Source organism: Necator americanus, chromosome V (assembly GCF_031761385.1).
Source record: "Necator americanus strain Aroian chromosome V, whole genome shotgun sequence".
Lineage (NCBI taxonomy): Eukaryota > Metazoa > Nematoda > Chromadorea > Rhabditida > Ancylostomatidae > Necator > Necator americanus.
This window is the reverse complement of record NC_087375.1, coordinates 14,323,621-14,343,939: the sequence shown is the minus strand read 5'-3', so window position 1 is coordinate 14,343,939 and position 20,319 is coordinate 14,323,621. Positions and strand designations below refer to the sequence as shown.

Genomic DNA, 20,319 nt, shown 5'->3' with positions numbered 1-20,319 from the left:
TTTCTGGCAGAAACGATGTAACCTGCGACAGTTGAGACAGCTTTGCAATGTGAAGAAAAAGAACATTTCGTCCGTTTATTCGAACCAATCTCTCATCTTCGAACCATCCGGGCTTGTTATTTGGTACGTCATCGCCCGTGCCGCATCACGAACTCTAATGGGAATTGCGCGATCAAAAATTGAAGCGCTCTCGCTATGTTTGACGTCGTAATTTCACCTAATCGCTACTGATATTCGAGCCGAGTACCGGTCAGGCCGTCTGCGGAAGCTGCTCTGCGCACGGGCAGCAAACGAGGGAAGTGTCGAAGTCAGTGAGGGAACGGCTCCTCGAGGTGTCGAAGTCACTAATCGAGTTGTGGAACCAACCTCGTGCGGCTGAGTGGATCAAACAACGTACAGCCCAAAAATGAGATTTTCGTGCGTCATCCGTATAGAAAGCGTTACGTGTGACATGTACCTTCTCTATCAAATCACATCATAGAGCTGCTAGCAAGTTTGTGCCGTGCCCTCCCATCAATTGCATGTTTGAGAATTTGAGGGTTCTCTTCGCTCTATTAAGATATTCTAACATGCCAGATGTCTAGGGCAGAGCTATTTACATGTCTGCAATTTTTTGGACGAGTTCATCTGAAGAAAAAGATTTGAGTGATGTTCCCTCCTATTGAATAGCTTATAGTAAGATGTAGGATGTGCATGTGTGTTTATTTATGTTTTCTATTTTCCTCACTGCAGCATAATTGATTAGCTTATATCCAAGATTCTAGTCACCCGCATTTTGGCGTAGCGTGGATTTGACAGCTCCTCTGCATCCTGCTTGTTCTTCATAAATTCATTTTTCCATATTTCTCTTCCATTTCTCTGGAGATTTACTAGTTGACAAGCTTCTTTTGCTGTGGCACACCGCTAGTGTTTGAAATATTCTTTTATGATTGGAAAATAAATACAAACATATAAAAACAACAAACATAATGAATAGATAAATAGATAAATAGTAGATAATGGATAAATAAACGTGAATAGATAAGTTCAAATAAACAATATAAAGGATATAAATGTATATGGGATATATAGATAAATGAATAGAAATTAAGTTGATAAAAGTCATGCTATAAATCCCTATCTTCTCTTGAGTTTTCCTTGTAATTAAGAAAAAAAAACTAAAACTAAGCAGTAATTAGGGAAATTTAATGATAGTTCAGTTCGGGTTCCAAGAGCCAGTTGTTCTCGAGAAAAATAACCCAAGTCTTTCTGAATGAGGAAAGATTCTGAAAATTTTGGAGAACGTTCTATAGTATATCCCGTTCCCGTTAAGAACAAAGAAAAACCGTTCTTCCGTAAATTCTTCGGTGAGAACGGGATTTTCTCGGAGAACTACCATCTAAATGTTGTGCCTTAAGAAGTGTCTTGTGCTGAAAATGTCCAATTCTCGTTTTTTGGTTGCTGAAAGGAGAACTTAGGTAGAGAAAGCCTCAGGCGAAGCTAGGTTGTATACTGTTGAAACAGCAAGAATTGTACCATAATGATGGAATTGTTAGTGGTTCATACAAATACGTCAACGAAATTATTCATTTCTTTTGAAAATGTTTCTTCTTCACTCTTGCACCCCAAAAACCATAAATTTTCGTAACTGCTATCAGATAATTTTCCAATCTTTCTGCGCAAGCTATTCGTAGTTAATATATTACTTGCAAAATGAGCTGGTACTGAAACTTTCAGTGGGGAAAATTCCACAAAAATATTAAGGATAATATAAGCAAATAATATTTGTACTACAAACACCTGTAATCTACTTAAGCAATCTTTTAATATAATTTATTATTTTATTTTAACATAATTTGTATTAACTTTATTACCGTATTGATTAGTTACTAATTACAAATCTTTTCCTTTACATTACTTGGGAAGAGACATAAGGAAAATCTCTTTCAATCTTTAAATTCGTCTAAGAAATCTCTCCTACTTCTCGTTGTAATGCAAATTGAACGTATTTATTATATTTATTTTATCACCTTCAATATTTAATACACGGTTCCTTATTTTCCCAGAAATACGGTTTTGTTGCTCAACTCTTGTTCCGCTACGATAGAATTCGTTTCTCAGCCCGGAAGTGAAGATGGCGTATTTTAAAGAATGCAAACATTTTGCTCCCCACCGCTACCATATTTTCCTGGAAGCATTGCAACACTGATTGCATCCGCAGACAATAGCAGACGGCACGAGATGAGATTGTCATCTCATAACTACGTAAGCAGTGCCGTCACGTCCACGCATTCGTCGGAATTTCATAATGGAGGGGATCAACGCGTTATTCTGTTTGCCAAAGGGATGAATGCTACGGCGGCCGCGGTGTCGTCGTCGAGTGGGGGAGGGGAGCGATTTGAGATCGAGGAGTAACGTTAGCATCCTTTCCTACTCTAGCGTATGGTCAGTCGATCGCCGTGGTAGATGTGCTGAAAGTAAGGATGACTTATTCTTCTGCTACAGTCTCAGTCCTTTCTCAGACACTTTACGACGGAATTCCTGAGAGGACTTGACTTAGTAGATGATTAACTGCACAAATCGTGACGCTTGTCATTTTTTTTCGTCTGCTGAAAGCACTGTTTGAGCAATCTCACCTCAATTTTCAGTTGTATTCATTCTTCATTTTCTATTGAGGTCAGGTTCGCCAGACGACTTGCTTCTCATCGTGAGCTTCATATCCATATACTCTCAGCCTCTCAGTTCGTTAAAGACTTCGCTCCTCATCATCAACCTCATATTCCTGTTTTAATTTGCGTAAAAGAGCAACGTGCATTGGAGTTTTCAAGATTTCAAGTGTTCAAGTTATTTGGCTTAATTGCTTAAATGCCTCTTTTGAATTTTAAAGTCAAATTTGTTTTTCAATCCGATTCTAAACCAACCCAAATCCTGAGCACCTGTACAAGAATAAATGTTACAATAACCTCTTCTCAAAATTCCAATAACTTCAACGATACAGAGTCAGAAGCGAGTTGAAAGCCTTTCAGTCACAGTTTGAACCAAACATAAACATTAATTTGACTTAGATTTAATCCAACCAAATCTTAACTCCATCAATTTGTTATTTGACTGCTTCGTCGAAATATGCGGAAAAATTTTCGGATACTTCTCCTTCTTTTCAGAATTTGAATTCCCTTTGCATTATAATGAGTGACTTAAAAGTAGCATACCAGAAATCTGACGTGCTGAAGGAATCCGCAGGAAAATCTAGAGTTAGGATTGTAGATTGCGGGATCAGAGGTTTTCCGCGCATTTCACTCTAATCGATGTAAAAAAGCGACGTCCATGACTCCGTTTTTCGCAAGGATTTCAACTGCAACGCTCCACAGTTTCGCCAGCCGCGCATTCAAGTGTGATCGGTCGAGAATAAATTATTTTTTTTCAGCAGCTTTTTCAAGTAAAACCAACGAATAGGCTGCTGAGGAGACCGGAACGTGCACATAGAGGAGCGTTCTACCGTAACTCGTAGTTACCAAAGCTATTCCCACGCCGTTTTTTTTTCTTGACGACAATCAAGGAGAGATAAAAGTTATGTTCCTGATCCCGAAATCTACAACCCCTTCTTCTAGCTCTTCCTGCTTTTTCCGCGGATTCCCTCACCACAATCCGTGGTATGCCGCCCTTAACCTTTGAAATAGCTGCATTCACGAGAATAAGTGCAGTCAAAATTTTCTATCCATTGTAATTTGTGACCCAAAAATACCCATACGAATCAGTGCTAAGAGGCATTCCGGGTAGGATGATGTTATACAACGATCCACAATAATGCATAAAAGTTTTGAAGCATATAGAAGCGAGTTGCCTTTCTGGTGTCTCGCGTTAGGATCGCAATGGGCTGCTATCTTTAGATCTTCACATGGTGGTGTACTGTTGACTCGGATGCTGTACTACATGAAACACACAGGGTAACGTGTTCAGAAACAAAAGGCCCACGAATTTGACCACCTCGACGTTAATTTTCACAGATGAATACTGCTAAAGACAATACATCCATTTGTGTGTAACCAAATCAAACTACCTCCATATTTGGTCATACTACAAAAATACGTTGCTTCATACTAAATCTACTTTTCTAAAATTAAGATACACGAACTGTTTTGATCCAAACTGTGCTCTCTTCCATTTTGTACAGCTCTCTTCTACCTTTCCCATAGAATACAACGCATACAATGCCTCATCTCTATAAGATTTACTGATACCTGGAAAAAAAAACTACTTCATTTCCGTCAAGAAGAAACCGTACCGTATACGAGATGATACAATTCATTTAGTTAAATAAATACAAATAAACAAATATATGTATAATCAAATGATGATATCAAATACCAATAGGATGAGCCGCTTTATTTATTTTAGGTTCTAGTGGAGAAAGAAAGTTTGTCAGCTTCACATATTATTACTCGCATATTTCTAAGAAAATCACATTTAGAGGGTGATCTGTCAAACTGTCACAAGTTTCTGTGCAATTAATAGTGAGTGATACATCGCTGATCAACATACTCTCAGGGGAGATGAGTTTCTATTGAAAAGATATAGTTCATTTATTTATTTATTTATTTATTCGCATACACGAACGGTGCAGCAAAAAAGAAAAAAAAAAGCAAGCACATCTGTCTAAGTCAAAACATTCAAGAAAAGATCGGCAAACTCATTGTCAGTGGACCCTGACGTAGTACTTTTCGTGGCGGATAACAGTACTTGAAACTGTGCAAGCTAAGCTCCTTCTCACTATGAGATTTAGAAGCCGTGGTCCGGTGGATGTGTTCACTCTATGATCTTTGTCAGCTAGTGGTCAACTAATTATGCAACTCACTTCCTCGCCGGCACACGCCGTCCGTCCTCAATCTCAATCCGGGCGGGCGTCCTATGACATTTATAAACGTGAGCGCTCCTCTTGCATCCTACTCCTGGTGATTTGCCTCATTATTCTCGCCTTCATTTGCGCAAATTTCCATACGTTGCACATCCTCAAAGGATTTTCCTCTATTCATTGAACATACGTATGTGTACTATCTTGAAACCCTTAATATCTTGAGAAATTTCTCTCGAGTCTTGAGAAAACGAGCTTTCTCTCGCTTGCCAACCGTAGGATCTGCTGAAGTTCTCACACAAGCGTAGACGACGATTTTTTTGCTGATCATCGGAACAAGAGATGAAATTCCATGCATTGATGAAATTTTTATTCCTTGCATCAGGTTTTCGTAATCATTATAATATTGAGTTTTTAATTGAATTCCCCAGCAAAAAAAAGACAACCAAAGTATGTCCATATGTAGCAAACGCTACTTATTAAGATTTGTTAGAAGAAATCTGGTGACATTGGATGGCAAAAAAAGAACGTGTAATCAACAAGAGCAGTTGTTTTTACCACAGCTTCTCACGAGGCAAGGCCAGTTCAAAGCGCAGCAGTTGAAATCGACGAAGGAGGAGATGAGATCGGATGAAATAGTCAAAGTGCAACATGAGGAAGTGAGCTGAAATGATTATTCCTTTCTCAGATCAGTGACCATCCTTGGACGATTCAGGAAGCTGCTATTGCGCGGTCGAGCGAGGCTGACAAATTGGTTTTAGGCTTATTTGAAGGAATGAAGCTCTGACTTGATAGAATGGTGGACATCTCTCCTCCAGCCGAGTCATTGCATAGGTCTATCATTCCCGTTCTAGTCTGAATTGGAGTCGAACGCGCTGCCACGTCCTGAACGATTGATCAACGCCAGTCAGTTTCTACTTTTACCGTAAAAATTGCGCAAACTCCGTTTTTTTTTCTTTGTTCGAGATTTCCTAAAATACGTAGTTGCTCAGTGAAAGTGAGAAGAAATGTGTCAGACCTCAAAACCTAAAGATGACACTTAGTATGCGCTATAAACGAAAAATGTTTTTTTTTTCGGTCACTCAAGTATTGGCACGCAGACGTAGTAATGCGTAAAAAAATCGAAAAGAGTGGTTGCTGAATTGTCTTCTCGATAGTTCCCAAATCTCAACATGGTGTGAGTGCGTTCTCCGTAAATACGCACATGTAATCGGATAGCACTCTGGCAACGGATACTCCTCGAAAATCAGTGCATCCGAATGATTTTGAGAATCTTAAGTTTGTTAGTTTTCTTAAGTTGTTTAATATCCTAAGTTTGAGCAAATAAAAAAGTTACGATTAAGTACTTCTTCTTTTGAATTTTTAGTGAAAGGTGGAGGAATAACCAACAAATAACTTCAGTAGCGTACTCTTTAGCTCAAAAGTATGGCATATCGAAATTCTTCTTATTCACCTTTGTATTCATTTTTATTTTAGCCGCTACATATATGACTTATTAGAGCCTTTATCAAATGTCTCTTAATAAAGGCGGCGTACCACAAAGCTGACGTAGTTGGGAAAATATAGGATTTAGGGTGTACATTACGAATATGAGCGTGACCCCAGCCAATTCTACTAAAGAACGACGCTTGTTTCTACAAGGTGCGTGAAAAGCGCGTGAGAACGCGCTGCAACTGCGAGCGAGCGGTCAAAGATCAATGAGGTCTCCGCACCAGACTACTCAAGAAAAACTAATGGATAGGCTGCTGACTGGCCGGGGAGTTCTGGCGTACTTCGTAGAAACTAAAACAAATCCCACGTATTTTTTTAGGACGATTAGGGGGAATTGAATGGAGCACGCTCATACTAATTTACACGCTGAACTCTATATTTTCCCTCTGATTTCCCAACTAACGTCGGTCTCATGATACGCCGTTTTTAAAACAGTAAAGAAAAAAGTGTGTGGCGTTAATCAATCCGCTTGGGATGCGCCGCAACGTTCACTTCGATTCAGAATCGTTTGGGGTTCATGAACGTGTATCTGGCCTATACAATGACTTGCAGTGGCTAGCCGATGTGTCAAGTCAGTGTTTTCATCCTCCCAGACAAGTTTGGTACCAATTTATCCCAGAGGGATGAAAGGCCTGGGCGGGTTCGAACCTCCGATCGATCGTGCAGGAACCTTTAACCGCTACACTGCACTAATTACTTTCGAAAAATCAGAAGGTATACACTTAAATACGAGTTATAATTCTGTAAATAGTAATGATCACCACAGGAGACTGTTATATTCTCTTCTGTTTGTAAGGAATAGTGAAACATAATAGATTTACCAAATTAGGCCTGTGTCAATGACGCATCTGACAGCTGTTCAAACATGCACCTCTATACAGTCATCTAGAGTAATCTCATGTGTCGCATTTTCATATGCTAGTTTCAAGGTCCCGCAGAGAAATCCTTTTGTTTTTTTTTTCGGGATGGCACCTTACTCCTCTGATGAGCTCCTCTGATGAGTTGAGCCTTCGAGATTAGACATATTTCACAAATATTATTATAACTCTAAATTCTATAATATTCTATAATGCATTCTATAATTCTCTAAATTCTATAATTGTAAACCTTCTCTTATTGGTATTCCTACCCAGAAAGGTTATATGTAGGGAATTTTACATAGTCGTTTCTTATGCTATTTTATATACGCTCTCACAAGAAATAGATCTGTATGACTTAGCCAGTAGTCTGCGAGTGATCATGTTTTATTTTATACGTTTATTTTGTGTTTTATAGTGAAACAACAATGACACATTCTTCCTTATGAAAAGAATAACATGTAAAAAAAGTTAATTTTTCCATATTTTAAAAGTTTCTCATCTTTCTCTTCGATGTGGTTATTATTATTTCATAGAGAGTACCTGGAACACAAAAGTAGTGGAGCCGTTCCAATGTTCGTCCAAGCGACGGTAATACTACGACAGCAATTCATATTCTTTCTATATCTGATACTTTTTTCGTCTTATCCGTATCGTGTGGGTCGCTGCACTTATGCATGCATTCATTTTATTTTTTCTCCTCGTTATAATTTGCAATCCCATCCCTTTAACTGCAATTCTTTATTTTTTCCAATTCAGACTTGATGTTGCCATCAGATGCGGTCGCCGGATTGTCATTGCTGCTGTTTGGCATTGTTGGAATATGCCTTTTTGGACTCGTCACCTACAGTATGTTGCAAATGATTGGTGAAATTGTTGGTTTTCGGTTTTTGATCAGCCAAGCAGTCACGGACATCTTGCTGTTGATACAGGTATGTACAATGTTCCTTTTCCTGTTCCTTTATGTTTATTTGCGACTAGAAAGTTCGATATGAAGCCAAATGATCGATTTGTTTCCTATAATTTCAACTCCATTTTTTTGGGGACGTAATAAAGGACATGATCTGTTTGTTTTCGTTCTGCAGATTGAATAGCCTGAGTAAACGTTGACGCCCACGGGTATAAGCCCTTTGCTATCCAAAATTTATTTTGAAAAAAGCTTTTCGGGGGTTAGAAGGAGGCGATTTTATTACCAGGAAAAAATGGCGACGAGGAGATAATGTATTTATTCGCCTATTTTGCGGCCTGGTGACACTTCTTTGCAATATTTTTGCAATAATTCAGCCGGTTGACTGACGTGCGTACTGAACTAAGCTTGCATCTAAATACGTAATTCCGTACAGCCCGAAGAGGACCACCATAAGCAGATGGCAGTCAGAGTTGCATAAGGACAGACAGACATAAACTATCTCTATTATGACGCCATGCGTAGAAACCCAACAAACAATTGAGAAAGCAGACAATGTCAAGCACGATCTAATTCCGTGCATAACGAACAAATTAGGAGATATCTGAAGCTTTTGTACGTAGCCGCTGCTAGGTATATTTATCAGGCCAGGAATTAATTGATTAATTCTTATGCAAAAAGGTGCGGCATACAAAAAGAAGCGAAGGAAATGCAGAACTGTTAGCTAGTTTATTACTTTTAGAGTAAGAATGAGAGTTTATGGAAAAGATTCTCGTGCTATCCAGCCAAGCCATTCTTTTGCTGCGAAAACTGAGAATTTAGTTTAGACGTTCCTTTCCGAAGACCAAAGTCGTGTCATAAAAATAATGGTTGTCAAGTACAGACGCGCTGCGAGCGGCCGGATGAACAAACATGGCACACCTTTTAATGGCATCACCCCACGAATCTGAGGTGGTACGGATTTCAGGTGGAGTATTCGTATACGGGATAACTGAGAATTGATTCCGTCCATTTCTTCATAATTGCCGTAAAAAACGGCCCGGAAGATGCGGCGCCGCACAAGACTAGCGCGCTCCAATCGAACTCATTGTGGAAAATAGTGCGCCAGAACGCCCGAAGCCGTACCTTCCGGCCGTTTTTATGGCAATTAGAAAGAAATGGACGGAATCACCCACCTCTCCATAATCTACTATCCCGTACACGAATACTCCACATGAAATCCGTACCACCTGAGATTCGTGGAGTGATGCCTTTAAGAAATAGTACAAATTAAGGCTACGAACTGAGAAGCCAAATTCGACAAGGGTTTGGTCTGGAAACTCTTAGATGGGAGCATAGGACCGAACGAGTGAGGCAGCGATGGATTCCTGGGGCTTTAATCATATTTCCGTCCTGTGTCGTTGTGTTTAAAACAAATCTTTTGTTTCTTAGATACACAGTTTCTATTTTAGCTCAAGTGTAGTTCTTATCCGCTTGCAAATGGCAACAGGCATGTCAATGCAGCTTCGTGAGATTGATTTTGATGCACTAATTTTGGCCTGTTAATGGTACTATATAAGTTTAGCGCAGCTCCCAAGTCTACGGTAGATTCGCCGCAACTGCGCAAATGAATCCGCGAAGGCGGGCAGCGGAGATTGGCCAATTTCAAAAGCATCAAATTAAATAACGATACAGGGTAAAGCGACTGGCGTTCGTGGATCCGCTTGGGAAGCGCCAACGCTTTCACTTCAATTCGGAATTGCTTGAGGTTTAGGAACCTGTAACTGGCCTATACAATGATTTGTAGAGCTAGCATCTGTATAAAATCAGTGTTTTTATCGTTCCAGACAAGTTTGGTACCAATTCATCGATTTCGGAGGGATGAAAAGCATGGTTCGCACTGGGGTGGCTTCGAGCCGTCGACTGATCGTGCGGGACATTTTACCGATTGCGCTACACCCGCTCGAGTCTTCAGTTAAAAGCATCACCCCACGAATCTGAGGTGGTACGGATTTCAGGTGGAGTATTCGTATACGGGATAGTAGAGTATGGAGAGGGGGGGGGGGGGTAATTCCGTCCATTTCTTCATAATTGCCGTAAAAAACGGCCCGGAAGATGCGGCGCCGCACAAGGCTGGCGCGCTCCAATCGAACTCATTGTGGAAAATAGTGCGCCAGAACGCCCGAAGCCGTACGTTCCGGGCCGTTTTTATGGCAATTAGAAAGAAATGGACAGAATCACTCCCTCTCCATAATCTACTATCCCGTACACGAATACGCTACCTGTAATCCGTACCACCTCAGATTCGTGGACACAGCGAGAGGTTACCGAAGTCTTTTGTCTCTCCAGGTCGCCACTGGCATCAGATTCGTCTGATGATCGATTTAGCCGTTAGAATCGATCAACGGAATAAACGTAACCCTTTTTATCCTTCTATAATAAGGTAATATTGAGCGGAAACTACGGAGACGAAACCTCAGCCTAATGAAGATGAACCATTGAAAGGATGGCGGTAACAGGCACATTTTTTTGGATTGAGAAAGGATGTAAAAATCGTGGATAAGAAACATTCTGGTGTTAAATTACACTGTATAGTGCGGAATTGGTGATGTCACTGCAGCTGTCGCTGTACATAAGAACACCTTTCTCCATCATATACAACCTATCTTATTTTATGTTTTATTTTTCATGTCCCAAATCCGAAATGTGTTTTTTTCTTGTGGTTACTCTGTTGCATCAACCACACTGGTAGGCAGGTATACTCTCAGCAGTGATCTCATATCACTGCACCAAACCCGTCTACTTATTCAAGAAAAATCACATTTTTCTAATATAACATAAAACGCAGAACCCTACAAGCATTTTGGATGACTGCCAAAAGTCCAAAAATGCAGTTACAAACGAACTAGCCCCATGTCAAGATCTGTGCGGGTTTTGATCGGAGCGGCCGTCAGTTCCGTTATAAAAACCCCTGTGACTCGTGGTTGTTGCACGCGATTGCCTTTTTACTTTACCGGACTCAACAAATGAGGTGACTGCTAGCCGATGTGTTGTTTGTTGAGTGTGCCTATCATTTCATTGCTTTTTGTGGAGTGATGAGGCACTTGAGAGGATGAATCACTGACGGCCTTGATTTTTCAGGCTCTGCAAAGGCAATAAAGCCTAAACCTCAACTGTTAGTTTATAAAGAGAGATCAGTTCTGGTTGCAGCTCAAGCAAATCAATTGAAATCATATTTTGCTTATAGCTGCTAAAAGTGCTCAATCTCTGCAGTCCGCTATCGCGAGTTCACTTCCTCACTTGTGGCGAATCCACCGTAGACATCGGCCTTGTGGTAGATTCGCCTTATATCTTATCTTTTATCTTGTGGTAACCCCTTCTTCACTGTTGCTTGAACGTTTACTGATTCTAATCCTTTATTTCGTACTACAAGCAATACAGGACGGGTATAGTGTGGTTGGTAAGAGGTCCCGCTTGTCTGCACGATCGATCAGTGGTTCGAAACCTCTCTAGTGCTAAGCATGTCTTTCATCCCCCGGGACCCATAAATTGCTATCAGACTTGTCTGGGAGGATAAAAACACTGACTTGACACATCGGCTAGCCAGCGCAAGTCATTGTATAGGCCACTTACACGTTCGTGAACCCTAAAAGCAGCATACCACGACTCTGACCTGGTGCGGATTTAAGGTGGAATATCCTAATGATAATAGGTATACGGGGTCGTAGATTATGGAGACGGGGGTAGTTCCGCTCATCTCTCCCAGCATCACTGCAAACAGCCGCCTCCAGAATGTTGTTTTGTGCGATGCTATCTATTGCATCGCTCCACCCCTTGCGCCGCCTCCGCCCTGGGATTCGTCGAAAATCATTCCGGACTCCGATAGGCAGTAAGGAACGCTATGCGTGCAAGAGTGGCGCGCTGCAATAGAAGCCATCGTACAAAGCAGCATTCAGGAACCGGCTGCTTGCAGTGATTCAGGGGGAGATGAGCGGAACCACCCCTGTCTCCATAATCTACGACTCCGTATACGGATACTCCACCTGAAATCGGTACCACCCCAGATTCGTGGTATGCCCTCAAGGGATTCTGAATTGAAGTGAACGCATTGGCGCATCCCAAACCGATTGATTACCCCAGACATTTTATCCTTATGAGCTTTTTTGCCCTTATGAGCAATACATGTAGAAAGAAGTTTGTTTCAGTTTGCTGTTTGGCCAGGCATTACAATTCTGTGTCAGAACGAAATATTGCCAGTTGGAGTGAGATGGCATGTCCACATCTACCTGGATTTTACCTGGTGCCGTGATCCTACCTTCCGATTCTGCGGTACATAGATTCAATATAGTGCACGTACTGCAGGTGGGCGATGGTCTATCACTACACCGTGGTTGCGTGGTCGCGGTGGGCTGCTGTGCAATGGCCGAACTGGTTCCGTGTACTTCCGCCTTCCACCTGCCTTTGCATTTGTGCAGTGCCGTGGTTGGCAGGATTAACACAATCGATAGTCGAGCACCAGGTATGTAAGAGCTGACCAAGTAAGCAGAGAATTTACTGAGACCTATTCAGTTTGATTGGTTCGTACCCTTGTACTTCAATCCAGAACGCTATGGTATGGATTCGGATTGGGCAAGGTACAACGGGTATGGTACAAACACTTACTACATGATTTGTAACGTTGTGTTGATGGTGCTGCCATTTCCGTTGTATGCCGCCGCTCTCATTAAACTCTTCCGAAGGCAGACAGAGAAAACTATAAGTGAGTTTTCTGGCTTTGAGCAAAGCGAGAACTGGGCTCCGTATCATTTCATCTTCACACATCACAATACTCGTGTCTAGAAGCCCGTCAACGATACGCTCGTGGGGCACCGCAAGCACTCTTGTCGGTTCAGCGACAAATGAGCATCGAAACGCGTTTACTAGTGCCGTGCATCATCAACACGATACTTTTCGTCGTAGGACAGGTTAGTTCACTTAGATTATTATACGGTGTAAAGGTCTGGCTAAAGCCGGACTTTTAGAGCTCCTATGAGTTCGATTGTCTTAAAAAAAAAGCGTACCACAGATCTGACGTGAGAAGGGACTTCGCGGTAAAATCTAGAGATGAGGTTTTGCGTTGCAGGACCCCTGGAGGCTCACCTCACCTCTCCGTTGTCCTTGTTAAAAACGCCGCGAGAACCGCATTAGTCACTACGAGGAACGTTAGAATTTTCCGGTCCCTTCAGCAACCTATACATTGGTTTGCCTTGGATAGTCTGGCGAGAGGACTTCACTGATTTTCGATCGCTCGCACATGAATACGAAAACTGCATCTATTTTTTACGCGATCATGAAGAGATGAGCGGAACCACATGGAATCCCGCAATCTACAACCCCCTCTCTAGCTTTTCCAGCGGGTTTCCAGGCATCACCCCACGAATCTCAGGTGGTGCAGATTTCAGGTGGATTATTCTTATAAGGGATAGTAGACTATGGAGAGGAGGGTGATTCCGTCGATTTCTTGCTAATTGCCGTAAAAAACGACACGGAAGATGCGGCGCGTGCACAAGGCTGGCGCTGCAATCGAATTCCTTGTAGAAAATAGCGCGCCGGATCGCTCGAAACTGTATCGTCAGGGCCGTTTTTCACGGCAATTAGAAAGAAATCGACGGAATCACCCCACTCTTCTTAATCTACAATCCCGTATACGAATACTCCACTTGAAATCCGTACCACCTTAGATTCGTGGGGTGATGCTTTTAAATGACGCTGCGTTTATGGACATTCAACAAACAAAAAATAAATCAAAGTTATTGTCATGAACAACGTTTAACCTTTCATTCACAAGCGTTTCTACTGATGAGGTCTTGTAGCAGTTTTACCAAATTTTACAAATGTCTATGTTACAGTTTTAATAATTCAATTAGTTATGATTTGAACTCTTTTCAATGTCTCTCTTCGTCTTAATTGTACAATTTTAAATTTGAAACATAAACATTATTGGAAGTATTGGGCAACGCTGCCTTTCCCATTTTCCTATGCTAAGCTAATTAAGCATCCTCTTCCATCTACACATACACACACCACACACACACATACATACTTACACACATCATATATGCACGTCGCATTATGCAAATCGTACATTCACGTATCACACAACGCACTTACACATTTAAGAGAGTCAAAACGACATGAAACACGGTGCGGTTGCGTAAGCAGTTGCGCTCGAAGCGGAGTGGGGAAGCGTAGCGGGGAGGATCGAGTGGGGATCCCTTCTATATACCACCGTTCATTGCTGCAGTTCGCGATGGTCCCACACCGACTCGAACCGCTATCTCCACCGCATCGCTTTGAGCGCAACCGCTTACGCAACTGCACCGTGCTTCATGTCGTATTGACCCGATTATGCGCATCACTACACACGCACGCATCACACGCTGAACACACAAAATTCTTTGAAAGTTTTGCTCCTCGAAAAAACGTCCTTGCTGGGTCATAAATGTTTGTAAGGGGTGATTTTGAAAAATGTAGATTTTTTCAAAAAGTAAATTCTTCTCTGTCTTTATTCAAGCAAACCTATCAGTCAATCTTCGTATTTGTTTCGTCGTGTAGTGTTGATCATGGCATTTCGCCCAAATATTCGGATTTGGACATATTTGGAAAGTTGATTTGTGATCCTTCTAAATATGAGCATAATATATTATTCAAATTTTGTTACCTTAAGTTATCTCCTCTGTGGAAACCTCTACTTTTTTATTTCGTCACCTGTTCATTTAAATACCGTGTTCACGACGTCGGTGCTTATAGTGGTGTTCCTCGGTGCAGTACAGCAGAGGAAACGAAGGCGAAAAACACAGATTCCTTTCAGATTTTCATCTCTCAATGTTCAAAACACGGGAAATGGATGAATTGGGCCGTTATGGTGGTTTTCACTGCAAACTCCCTAGTCAATCCTCTTCTTTATTTGTTCTTCAGGTAAAGCATACACATAGGATTTCAACTAAAATTTCAACAGGCCAGAGAGATGATTTTCTTTTTTTTTCTGTTTAGCAGTGTTATACGAAAGGGGGTCGTGACAGCATGTCGTGATCGGCTCACGCTGTCGGCGATTTATGACTACGAACTGCGATCGTCAAGCGGTGAACAGAGAGCTTCGCTGATTCGTATGAATCGTGACGCGACCATCAACTCTCAGCTCAATCGAATTCCGGCTTCACGCTGACGTTGCCTCATCTTTTTCGCCATTCAATCATCATCATGATGAAGGAATGTTTGTTATGTTCCTTCCAAAAAAGCATACTTTTACGGGTTATATGAAAGATGAGTACTTGCCGTAAGTCAAAATGTTCATGATCTCGTCTGAATAAATCTTTTTCGACTTCATGCAACCTCACTACTGCCGAATCAGCAGCTATCGACGACAAAAATTTGAAATGTGTTAGGATGTTATGCAACACCGATTGCGTTATTGACTGGCTTGTGTTCACCATCAATGGCTCCTTTCAGAGTGCACTGAAAATGCTGTCACGCTGAATCTCAAAACCACCTAAGATCTTCACTCTGAGCGCAGGTGTTCAGGTGCTCATAGACTCAGTTGCGAGGCTCAGACTGTTTGTAAACTATACACTTCCCTGTTAACTTAGGATTTTCTCATATTTGGTTGAGACTCCACTCTCAGGTTTTCGCCCACCTGAAGACGCCTGAATCAATTAAGACAGCATAGGGTGTTTCTTGAAGGTTGCTCCCAGCTTCAAGCACAACTTTTTAAAATAACAGCCAAGAACTTGGGTCCACCCTTTTTATTTGCTTTTCAATGTAGTCATTTTATTTTACTCTCTTGCACAATCGATGTAATAACCAAGGTTAAACTCGAAAATGAGAAAAACAGCAAGCATAGAAATGTACTTGGAACTATATCGAATCGACTAGAATTTATTTTTGATAACGGGATAATAGCGAATAATGCTAAACAAAGGCGGTGTAGCTCAGTGGTAATCTGAAGCTGCATGAAATAAGGGTTACGATCCAAGCAGTTTTTCGGGAGATACAATTGTCTAAACATACGTTGCTTTCAATAGTACGTTCCAATAAGAGAAGATGGGGCGAATTGGCAGAGCTGGCTTGAGCAAGATTGTCCCTGGAATTCAACATTTATCGGATTTATCGGTAGGACAGGAGGATTTATCGGTAAATGTTTTTTTTCTTATCTTTGTGACAGTGAATTTACATTCTAGAAATATCTCTAACAAGAGATAAATTTATCCTCTGCCCTTAAAGCAAGTTCAGTTTGCAGATAGTTGAACTTATCAGAACGATCACTATTATCTATCTATGTCGGGCTATTAGCATTTGAAAACTAGACGTGGCCGCTGTACGGAACAATTGCGTCACGGTTATACACCAGTTAAGTTATTCTAAAAACTTCTCAAAAGTCACTTGTGGTTGCCTGCGCAATAGCGAGCTTGAATTGAAAGACCATGTTTTAACAATCTTTCCCTGAAATCTTTATTTGAAAACGAGTTGAGGTGTCCTGACAGAAGAAATTTGCTTTGATGAACATTATGTGGGAGAACGATAGCGTAGTGCACATCAGTAAATGGTACCTACTATAGGTTAGTCATTGCATAAAAAGTCTGGAGAATCGATATTTGAGCACAGAGAAATACGCCTCCACTGCCACTTTTAGAGGCATCACCCCACGATTCTGAGCTGGTGCAGATTTCAGGTGGAGTATTCGTATACGGGATGGGAGACTACGGAGAGGGAGGTGATTCCGTCCATTTCTTGCTAATTGCCGTAAAAAACGGCCCGGAAGATGCGGCGCCGCACAAGACTGGCGCGCTCCAATCGAACCTCTTGTAGGAAATGGTGCGCCAAAACGAATATCTTCCTGGCCGTTTTTCACTGCAATTAGGAAGAAATGAACGGAATCACCCCCCTCTCCGTAGTCTCCCATCCTGTATACGAATACTCCACCTGAAATCTGCACCACCTCAAATTCGTGGGGTGATGCCTTTAATTGAAAATGAAAAAAAGTAAGAAATAATGAGGGGTATTTAGCCCGGAAATTGAACACAGATGCTATTCGCAGTGCTGGTGACTTAATCACCAATCAGCCTTTTAGTGAAAAAACCAACGAAAGTGATGAGATTTTCGTCTATCGCATAAAACTATGATTATAGCAGATTCCTCAAATTTAGAACTTAGATCCCAAAAGCAAAAGCTGATCTCACCCATTTCGTTAAAGGCATCACCAAATCTGACGTGCTATGGATTTCCGAGAGCCAAAGACCATACAAAGGCGTTTATTGCAAAAACAGGTGGAATCTCTTCCATCTTTCTTTGCTTCACTGTAAACAGACGGCTTAAGAATGCAGTTCCTTACGGCATCCTCTATGCCTTAAAGGGAGATTTTGCGGAGAAGCGGTAAGAGAGGACTCCGGAAAAAGAAGTGCAGCAGTACTGGCCGATCAGCACAGACAGGGAACAGCATTTGCTACTCTCGTCGGAAGTTCGAAAACTGTATAACAAAAATGACAGTTGTTTGCAACTCAGATGGAATAACTGCAACATCTAGAAGGGGATGGAAAAAAGTCATCCAGAACTTCTACTCATTTCTCCTCTACAGTAACGTCCACTTGCCTCCTCACTATCCCAAATGAGGGAAGATCTACATGTCATCTCAGAGGTCGTCCCTTAAAAAGTCAAATTCATGTCGTTGAAAAGAAAAATTGTACTTTACCATGTCGCAAGAGATTCAGGTCCAAACCTCTGAGGAACCCGATGCTACTTATGTTGTATCTTATGTCTCATCCATACTTGACTAGATTTTACTTCGAAGCGCTGCTTGCAGATAATAAGGCTTGTAGCGCCTGACTACAGGCGATTTAACAGGAAAATTCTCCCAATTAACGTTGGCACAGAAAAAGAAAAGAACGAAAAACATCTAAAGGTGATCAGCGAAACCGATGTTCGGGATATGGAATTTGTTCATTTTGAGTTAATTTCATACCAAGAGAGGCATATTTTGCAGTTTGCAGATATTATACCAACGGTTCAGAATCTAGGAATTAGGGGCGGGTGTAGCGCAGTAAGTAAGACGTTCCGCTGTCCGCACGATCGACAGGAGGTTTGAACTAGAGCTAACCAGGCCTTTCGTGCCTCTGGATCGATAAATTGGATATCAGACTTGTCTCTGAGGATAAAAGCACTGACTTGACACCTCGACTAGCCCCCGCAACTCAGTGTATGGGCCAGTTACACGTTCGTAAACCTCAAACGATTCTGAATTGAAGTGAACGTGGGGGCGCATCCCAAGCGGATTGATCAACGCCAGAAACTTTATCCTTTAACATTAACTAATGTTAACATATGTCTCTTTCTAGAGACCTGAAAGAAGCAGATTTTGACTTTTTTTTTACCTAATTATGACATTCTAAAGTGTGTGCTCAATTATTTCACCTGTGTCTTGTTAGTTCTCAGAGCAAGGATGACAAAATTATTAGTACGCCTAATCACCCTTCCGTTCATTCTCAGGCCTACATACTCCTTATATTTTACCTGCTTTTTCACTTGAAGGTAGAAGATGTAAAAGAGACATATTCGTTCTCCAATGATGTAGAACTCGAAGTTATTTGCTACCGAACATGATATTTGATAAGTTCAACCACTCATTACCAAGTGAATCACAGGAGAGTTGTCAGAAGAACGATGCTCGAAGTAAACATCGGTAAATTAGCTGGGAATCTCACCTATTTACTTACTAGCACATGATAGATTTCAGATTCCGAGGCATAGAACAGACGATCAATCTCTCAGCTCATTTTTCACCATCACAGAACTGTTCCGTCACTCCATCCGTTTCGAAAAGACGCCGTGATGGTCAGCCAATTAAAACGTCATCTGACGATTTATCAGGCAAGGATAGATGTGGTCACGCATCGAGAGTCCTACTGGGGAGTGCTTGAGATCCAGAATCCAAAAAAAAGCTATCCACTTGCTCGCAAGTGTGACGCAATCACTTCGCAGTGAGAGCGATTGTTGCGCTGCAAAGCGGTTGAAAAAAAAAAGAAAAAATGATCACAGTGATATACACCGGAACATTTATTGTTCGATGGAAACAACTTTAACCACGTTTTGCAACTCTTTCTGTCCAAATCGCCCGCATCTGCCTTTCTGATTAATATCCAATCTGGATGCTGAAAAAAGCTTCAGGATCATGAAACACTCGAGTTCCTTTTTGCTCCAGTGTCACGGAGTCTTCTATTTATTCAGGATACCACAACCGAATATACACAAACTCTCACTCTCCCGGCTCAACGATGAAGTCAACAGATTACTGTTCTCTTTCTCTCGAAATTTCGCGCTCTCCGCAGTAACGCCTCTTCCCCCGACTCTGTCAATCATGGGAGTTTGATGTTTTTTGCGGGCTTGTCTCAGATTGTCATGACGTTTAAACAGATGATAATAGAGAACAGTATGCTTAAGTTCTAAAAAGCCAGAAGGCCAGTGAACTCATCCATATTGCAGACACTCAATCTTTTTCAAGAAATGCAACAGTGGTGATAAAGACCGCTTCGAAAAAATGCCTAGCTAGAAGTCGAGCGAAGATTCATCAAACTATCGAGAACACATGTACAGAACTCTCGCTCACAAGTGATGGTCTGCAAACAAAAACTAACTCCACTCTTCTGCCATTAGAAAGAAGAAACCAATAAGAAACAGTAGCAACCTATTTGGTTAAGTCATGTTACGGTTTACGAGTGTGATTTGTAGCAGTTGAACTGGTTGGAAATTAGCATAAAAAGTAGAACTGTAGATGGGAAAACGTGAACTGCCTTCTTGACACCACCATTTGGTTCTGAACATTACAGGATTGTTGTGAGTTGTTGAATATAAAATTGCTCACAGTGAGAAGAAACCAGTGGTTTTAACAGACAACTTGCAGAAAATGATGTTGCTTTCAACGAGGGCGCATGGATCATACATACGTTCCGTTCAGTCCTCGACAATGGAGATGTCCTTTAAGTGAGCTAACGAGGGCAGATGATATGAACTCATATTCATTATTGAATGGGTGAAATATATTTTAGTCATTGAATAAACACATTAATTGTCGCTACCGATGTGCTTGACAATTACTGTAGGCTCCTACACAGCAAACATCCTATCTTCTGCCGCATGCGTTTCAGAGAAAAGTGTTGAAGCGAAGACCGATCAAAATTACGGGCATAGAAATGATCGAGCCTCTCTTTAGACATTTGGTTCTATGAGGG

The 20,319-nt window shown here is 41.4% G+C and overlaps 2 protein-coding genes across 3 annotated transcripts; both read left to right on the top strand.

The window, feature by feature from the left end:
* Positions 1–6,942: 6,942 nt before the first annotated feature.
* Positions 6,943–15,266, top strand: RB195_013866 (uncharacterized protein; the record flags this gene model as incomplete). Of its 2 annotated transcripts, XM_064203874.1 has the most annotated exons (8): positions 6,943–7,033; positions 7,936–8,108; positions 12,268–12,362; positions 12,425–12,581; positions 12,632–12,821; positions 12,902–13,026; positions 14,913–15,019; positions 15,095–15,266. In XM_064203874.1, 8 exons carry the CDS (start codon positions 6,943–6,945, stop codon positions 15,264–15,266), a joined length of 1,110 nt encoding a protein of 369 aa, XP_064059754.1. The 2 variants fall into 2 exon arrangements, with proteins under 2 accessions (XP_064059754.1, XP_064059755.1); XM_064203873.1 differs by lacking the exons at positions 6,943–7,033; positions 7,936–8,108; positions 12,268–12,362 and having other exon boundaries at positions 12,432–12,581.
* RB195_013867 (uncharacterized protein) lies at positions 7,941–10,041 on the top strand (the record flags this gene model as incomplete). The annotated part of the gene is made up of 2 exons (XM_064203875.1): positions 7,941–8,108; positions 9,910–10,041. The coding sequence occupies 2 exons, from the start codon at positions 7,941–7,943 to the stop codon at positions 10,039–10,041; spliced, it is 300 nt and encodes a 99-aa protein (XP_064059756.1).
* Positions 15,267–20,319: the final 5,053 nt, after the last annotated feature.